This window comes from Apis dorsata, unplaced genomic scaffold, assembly GCF_000469605.1.
Source record: "Apis dorsata unplaced genomic scaffold, Apis dorsata 1.3 scaffold_446, whole genome shotgun sequence".
NCBI lineage: Eukaryota > Metazoa > Arthropoda > Insecta > Hymenoptera > Apidae > Apis > Apis dorsata.
The window spans coordinates 116,134-124,224 of NW_006263694.1; the positions used below are offsets into that span (position 1 = coordinate 116,134).

The 8,091-nt window shown below is 35.9% G+C and overlaps 1 protein-coding gene across 5 annotated transcripts in view; it reads right to left on the reverse strand.

The window, feature by feature from the left end:
* The window catches only part of LOC102679751 (leishmanolysin-like peptidase), a 92,240-nt gene that overhangs the window by 50,624 nt on the left and 33,525 nt on the right, over window positions 1-8,091 (reverse strand). The window contains exon 2 of one of the 5 annotated variants that reach the window (XM_031512494.1): window positions 3,495-3,553. The exons of the other annotated variants lie outside the window; for them this stretch is intronic. Coding sequence (XP_031368354.1) covers window positions 3,495-3,553 — 59 coding nt within the window. The remainder of the gene's footprint in view (window positions 1-3,494; window positions 3,554-8,091) is intronic. 5 annotated transcript variants of the gene reach the window in all.

Genomic DNA, 8,091 nt, shown 5'->3' on the forward strand with positions numbered 1-8,091 from the left:
TTCGCACAGAAACGCGTAATAAAGAACGAGACGAGTAAATATATCGTGGCAACATTTAAAAATGGAAAATTTCTAAAAATTAAATTTTACATAAAAATAAAATTTTGGAAACATTCCGATATTATACGTATATTTGTATTCGATACGTTTTCCGTTAGACAAATAAACCGATATTTCGAAAACTGTACGAATATAGTAGATAAAACCATGCAGTGCGGAATAGGGGATGCACAAGCGAACAAATATGCTACAACAAGATTTTATAATCAAAATTTATATGAAACTTGAATTCTGTACGCAAAAGTGAAGTTATTGATAAAACGAAACAAAATGCGAATAATTCATTACTGACAAATTTTTTTTTTTTTATACGTACGAAAAATTGAACGAAATAACTAAAAAGTATTTTTCCAAAATACTGAATCGCAGTTTACAAAGCGGCGATGTGGTACGAAATAAATTTTAATCTTTGTATTGAAATTAAAACGATTGAAAAGAAAAAGGCATACGATTTTAGTTGTAAATCAACGAACGGATTCCATTCGCGCGTAAATAAGTAAGCGGTAAAGTTTAACGCTGAGTTATGAAAATAAATGGTATTATGATGCGAAATATCGAAGAAAAATGATTTTAAACGCTCGAGTGTATAAAATTGCTTCTAAAATTTAAATTTATAAAAAATAATTCGATCGAAGATAATAAATAGCGTGTAAATCAACGAACGAACACTGTCAATATATATGAAGAATATCTGTAGATAAAATTACGATAAGAAAGTTTGTGATCGTAAATTGCTCGATGAAACGATTTTTTGGTAAATGAAAGAGCTTGACGAAAAAAATAAATAGAAGGCTAAATTGTAAGAAAAATCTTTTGAAAAATTATATATACGAACTCGTTTTAAAAATAAGATCGATCGTGTAACTAGTAAATTCGCACGTACATTTTCTTTATTCGCGATGAACGTTCGATTCAATTTTCGTAGTTTCCTTTATCGTCGAAAAGCAATTTTCCTCGAGAGTAAACGGAATAGACGGTATTGCTCGTAAATTTCATAAATCGAACGAGAAGGACAAAGACGGAGAACGGAGACTGATATTGTACTCCTAAGAGACTGGTATCCCGTTCAAGTTTATCACCAGGATGCACGACAGGAGGGTCAGATTTACCAGCAAGTAGTCCCAATCGACCTAAACAACGAGATTATTCCGCTAATTGGTACGCGTATCTCGCACAACGCTCGCACGAGATAGTCACGAGTCATCGATTTTAATCACTTATTACAGAATTATCGTTTAATTGGAATCATCACGAATCGTAACTCATCGTATCGCGTGTTGCACCGACTATCGATCATTCTTCCTTTTATTCTATTCGTCTGACAAAGCTTCGACGAGACACGTATGTTACGAAACATATTATGTACGTAATAAAACTTGTTTAAACGCAAACTACTTTTAATTACTTTTAATTAGCATAAATATCAGATGTATACGAAAGTTACGCAAATAATTACATTGTAAATATTATAAATAAGTATTAATATCGATAATTCTAAATCGAATTAGAATCGAGTTAATTATATGGAATGAAACGATGAAATTTTCAATTCCCCGTTGAACCGACGTGTTTAAATTAATCCAAGATAGAATCGCATCTCACCATTAATTTTAGTTGGAAGAATACAGAAAATAAGATATCGAGATTTCGATAAAAAGTTTCAATGGGATTCGGTTTATCTTCGAACTGACTATAATAATAGTCGGTTGAAAATCTAGATACGTAACGTTCGAATTAAACGATTCGTTGCTTTATCATAATCTTATTTATTTTGTTACGCGTCGATATAATACCTTTGTCTGCTCGAGGTATATCATTTCTATGTTAGCTGGCTTCTCAACGATCGTGCGAAAGCAGTAATTCGTCCTTGAGCTTTTCACGTACTAATTACGTACACGATCCATCCTCTACTAATATCCCGACTAATTATCCGTATCGTACAATCGAATCGTGCTTGTCTATTTCGCGTATCTCGCAATCGCATCACCATCGTATGATGTATCGAAAAAGTGAATACGAAGATACGCTTTGTCGATTTGATTGCAATATGACGGAAAATGAGAATTTTTTAACCGCAACGATTAATTTCTGAGAAATTAAAACAAAGGTAATACGAGATTTCCTCTCTATTCATTTTGTAAAACTACGCTCTCGACTCGTGTAATTTTGTTATTTTTCTTTTTTCTTAAACCTCTTTCATTTCCTCCATTATAACATTAATGCTAAAATTTATTCGAAGAGTAAAGAGAAAGATGTAGATTGAACGAAACTCAAACGACGTCGATGCAAATAAGGCGCGCTCCTCTCTTTAAAAGACATAACGTAATATACCAAGAGTCGAGATGCGCAAGAAATGAAATGTAGATTCGGCAGAGCCGAATGTACGAAAACCTTTGGTAAGATGATCAAATATTTTTCTATATTTATAAATGCAACGTCTTGCATAAAATCGATCGATTATAAGATATACGACAGTGAAATGACTATAAAATATTTTCCAGAACGGGAAAATTTCCGTTAGAAACGACGTATGATTTTTGTACGAGAAACAATACGAATGATACAGCGACTGCATTGTCCGTTATTTTGCTACGGGAAAAATCGGATAGATATAAAATGTCAGCCGTTAGAGGTTTGTAAAGCTTTTAATGGAAAACGGATTAAAACTCTAAAGTGAATCGTTTCATCGAATAAACACACCTTTGGCCCGCTCCGTGACTTTTCGCTCGAAATGAGAGAAAAAAAAAAAAAAAAAAACGATCCTTCAACTTTTCTAATCCGAAAACTCACGGAGGGGATAGGAGCGTTGCTTCTATAGTTGCTTCGATGAATTTCGCCAAGATGAGTTATCGTCGTAACGTAATTCATCTACAATTTTAAACGAATCATCGTATAATTTAGCGCGAAATTGTCGTCAAATTTTCCGTAACTTGTTCGAAATAAACTCTTGTAACTCGAATAAAACGAGTAAAAAAAAATGTTAAAAAATTTTCCCTTCGTCATAATGATGATGAATCTTTGCATGTTATATCGCATTAAAGTTCCGGAAAATGCATTTAAAATGATACGGATACGTCGCATCGCGTTTAAAATTTTTATCGAAGGACTCGCAGGTTTGAAAACGACATCGCGATACGATACGATACTACAAACTGTTCAAGCCGAGCCATTTCGCGATATCTCTTCTCATCTTTTAAAAAAACACACATGACGACTGTAAGTATAAAAAAAAAAAAATCTTTTGCTAGTTGAATTGCATAATTAATCTTGTTCTGATGCGATCAACGCGTCTTTTAATTTTATTCTCATATAAGCGAAATACATAAATGAAATTATCGATAACAGATTTTAATTTTACCTCGTTGGAAAACGGAAAACTTATCGCCTAAAATTGAAATCTTTCTCGACGATTTCATGGAAATTGGTACTTACATATATAACCAGAAGTTTTTCAGAAATTTCTCCAAGAACTCGATCGTTTCTTGAATTTGATCTACGATGAAAAAAAAAGCAGAATATATACTTTCTTTTTCGTGTGGAGAGAAATTGGAAATGGTAATGAATGGAAGCGAATATATCTTACTCTTAAAAGTTAGTGGCAAGCGAGTAACTCGGTAATTTGTCGACAAACAGAATTATTCCAAGTCGGTTAAGTCAATTAAATTTGGCAAGATCAATCTTGCATCGAGGGAAAGCGATTCGACGGCGAACAGTGTAAACCGTTTTACCCGATATTTGGCATACGCGAGCTTCGTTTACCTTGGGTAAGGTATTGAAATTCGATGATTTTTCACGTTCGTTGAATATCAAGATCTTATATGGGTATAGAACGCGCGTTTGTCGTTACCATTCGGCGTGCCAAATTAAATCCTACATATTTGCCTATCGAGTCGTAATGGAGGAATTTATTAAGTGAGATCGAGCGACAAAACGTACGATCGTTTAGATTTCTACGTTAACCTCGTACTCGTTACCGATTATCGTTAGCCATGCACCAGATGATTGAATTTTATTATAATCTGGATCATTTCCAAATTATCTTTCGAACAAACGTTAAAGCAAACATTTTAAAAAGCAATCGAAACGATAAAATTTCCATTCCTCGTAGAATTCTCGGTGTGAGAATAACTGTTGCTCAAAGTGTTTGATGTCGATTATATCGTTCCAAGCGATTAACTCGAAATAGAATTTAGAGTTGCTTCTGCACTCTTTAAACGCGCGAATAAATATCGATCGTATTTCTAAAAACGTCTCGTAACGTTTAACGTTGTTTGTATTTTTCTCGATAGTCGAAAGATAGGCAATTATCCGTTGCGTTGATCGAAATTCTGCAAAAACCTTCTCTTCGTTAATACGATTCTTTTAATCTCGATCGCTTAAACTGTTTTTTCTCGAAATTTAACACACAGAAGCGACGTTACATCGGATTTCCAGAGAATAAGAAGAGCGGAAATTGTCGAATCCGGTACTTTGTTCGTACAAAGAAAGAAAGAAAAAAAAGGAGGAGGAAAGGGAAGCGTGGCGATTGCGCGTATCAATCGTAAAATAACTCTTTCTAAGAACGACAGCTATACTCCATAGAAACCGATCTCGGTTTCCTTCTTTCGCTCGTACAAAAGTACACAAGTCGGTTCGATTGTCTGTTACTTACGTTTCTTACTTGTTTGCAATTCAGTTTGGAATCACCTTATAGATCAAATATCTACGAGTTGAAATATCAAGTTGAACTGGAGTGATAAAATGTTACGTTTAATTCGAATGAAATGATACCGATCCGACGAAAATATATGGGGAAATAAATTGCAACGAATTGTAGGGAAGCGAGAGAAGGATGGAAATATAAAAGAATGGGAAAAGGAGGGAGAAAGAAACGTAAAGGTAAAAGCGACGAATCCTGCGTCTAATTTCAATTTCCTCGAGAATGGCACTTTCTTGCTCGTCTCGACTTTAATTAAATTTGTTTAGAGGTAAGATAGCGATGGTAGTTGCGTCGGGAATAGGGAAGACGGTCCACAGTCGTTTTCGTTCACGAATACTTGCCGCTTGCTCTTTTACCCGGTCACACGGTTCAATTCCGCGTCGCAACGAGGAACGACGTATCAAGATCCAACTTTTTCCCGACTTTCGTGTCGTCTAAATTTTTTTCTTCTCAAAACAACGAGAGAAAAATTCTCGTTGGGCTGGAAATCCCGTAAGAAGGGTTGCAATTTCACCAGACCCACCACTTCCGTTTTTTCCACGATTCTCCTCTCGAGTAATTACTTGCCAACGGAAACGAAGAAAATTAAACGTTTTAAAATTTTTAAAAAAAGTTATTACGGCGTTTAATACGATGTTCGACGATATCCGTAACGACGTTGATAAGTTGGTAAAATTCAAACAAATATCGATGGAATTGCTTTTTTCTTTTTCCTTTGGGGAAATCGAAGCAAAATTGCATCGAGTTTTTACGAATAAAATTTGGTTGTTGTACGTCTTTGATCGAGAAGGTCTATACGCGATAAAAATATGATTGCCCGTATTGGGAATCGAAACGAGAAAAGGAAATAAATGGACCGATTTCGAAGGAATGTCGATCGTTCGTTTCACGCAAAGTCGTGATTTTCGCATGTCGAAGAAGCTGATTTCCGAGTCGATGCGATAAAATCAGAAGCGGAAGAAAAAAAAAATGTTGACCATATCGGAATATTCGAGGGAATACTCGGAATCCGTTTATAGTTATTTCGACTCTTTGTATCCCTGCTAATTCCGTTACGTCATATATAAGATTTAATATAAGATTTAACGCCTTTCGCGCTGCACGAGAAAATAATCCCTCCCTCCTCGCACCGACACATTTCCTCCGTACAGTTTGATAAAAATCATCGCGAGCGGAAGTTAAAAATCCATGGATATTCTTTACGGCCATTTTACATAATTTACGACAAATCGTTCGTGTCGTCGAATTTCGTTTAATCGGTAAGGTTAAAATCGTGGTATTTACATACTCGGAAATTCCGACAGCGGCTCGATAAGTGGCATGAATAAAATTGAGTACATGTAGCGTATTTGTAATTATCCTCACGATGCTCGTCTAATTGCTACATCGAAAAAGAAACTAGTACGCTAGGCGCACACCGCTATGGCATCGCGTGCAACGGGAACACGCAACTAACCGTGCTATACAACGTCGGTAGATTGGCCTATCGCGATAAATAGAAGTAAGACGCGAACGACTCGACCAACGAAACGATATTTAAACTTGATGCGACCACGATGATTTCTTCTCTCTCTCTCTCTTTTTTTTTCTCAAATAACGAACTAAATCTCTCTCTCAGATTTGATACGAGCATCTTAATTCGAATCGACTTTGTTGTTGTTGAGTTAAAGACGTTTCCCCCCTACGTAACTCTCTCCCTTCGTTATTCGATTCGACAACGTCTTTCCATAACGTTAATTCCTACCAACTCATTACCACGTGAGATGCAAATTGCGATAACGCAGTATTGTAACGCACCACCATATCCATATGCAGATTCTCTGGTTGCCGTGGCACCACGGCGAACGAGTATGTGTATGTATATATAGGTATATAAAGAGGGGTAGGTGGAGGGTTGCGCATAATACAAAGGATATTACCGGGCTATTAGTATGCAAAGCGAAGCATCGAAAATCTTGGCCATCCCTTCGTTCCAAATCTCATACCCGCTATACATACGCTACGACGTATATATCGGCCATATAACGCTGATTCTTACAAGGTCATATCGATTGACCTCGTGCTCTGGAATTTTACCAGACGAGAAGATAGATCGGATCTAGTTTTAATAGACGAACACGATCGACGTTCGTTTCGTTTTATTTTATAGATTTTATAGCGATTGAAGCCGTTTGAATGTAACGCGAACTTTTGTCAATTAAAAGACTCGAAGATGGAAAAGACGGATCGAAAGATTGTCCAGAAGATATTTCGATTTAGTAACGAAGGTAGTAAAAGTGGTAACGAATCTCGATTTTGAGCGGTAGAATTTTGATGAAACGGATGTAATGGTGTACGCGTATAGAACGGCAGAAATCAACTTGTCTCCTCCCCTACTTGGCTCTATTCAATGGTCGCGACCGCGGTGGTTATTCTGGCATGAAATTAGACCGGCTGTTTCCAGTTTTCACTATTTCGACCAGTCGTAGTAAATAATTGCCCGTCATTTTCTACCATTTGGGGTAAGTGGCTCCTCTAATAAAATGGACGCGAAATCTAGCAAATCGACCGGATCGCGTCTCCCCTTCGTCTTCTCCAACTTATATATATATATATATATATATATTCCAAGAAATTATCGCGATAAAATCTTTCGTAAAAGGTAAGGATTAAGATTCGTTCGATTTTTTTTTCTTTTTTTCGTACAAGTTGTTACATTCCGATTCAAAATTTATAAATCACGATTCGCAGAACGAACGTGATGTATGTATGTAAAATGTATCGAAGAAAAATTACAACTGTTATTCAGTGGTCTGAAATACGGGGTTTGCTTTAAATTCTCATATTTTCTTTGCCTTTTCTCGAGATAAGTTCCCCTCTATTCCGCCTCTATTAATTCTGCACGTAACGGAAAAAGTACGCGAATAAAGGTTTTGCGTCGTTGGAACGTTGATTCCGTTTCACACAAAGTGAAACGAGGGTAATTCACTTACGATACCACTTGAAAAATGCTTTCGAATCAACGTAATCTTTAAATTATTAGCCGCTAAATATACCATTCGTATCCTATTTACGTATATACATTTATCAAACTAAATATAAATAACATAAATTTTAATATATCGTACGTTATATATCTTTAACGTAGGAATAATAATAGTAACGATACGTATAACGTTTGAGAAAGTAGAAGGCGAGATCGAGAAGTCACGATCCTTAATGAATACCTTTACGATAGCTGCGATGCAGATTTGGAAATAGGCCATGTAAGATATCTATCACCTCCTCACTAATTAGTTACTCTAGCACTGCATGGTAAATGGTAAATAGAGTAATATATATATATATATATA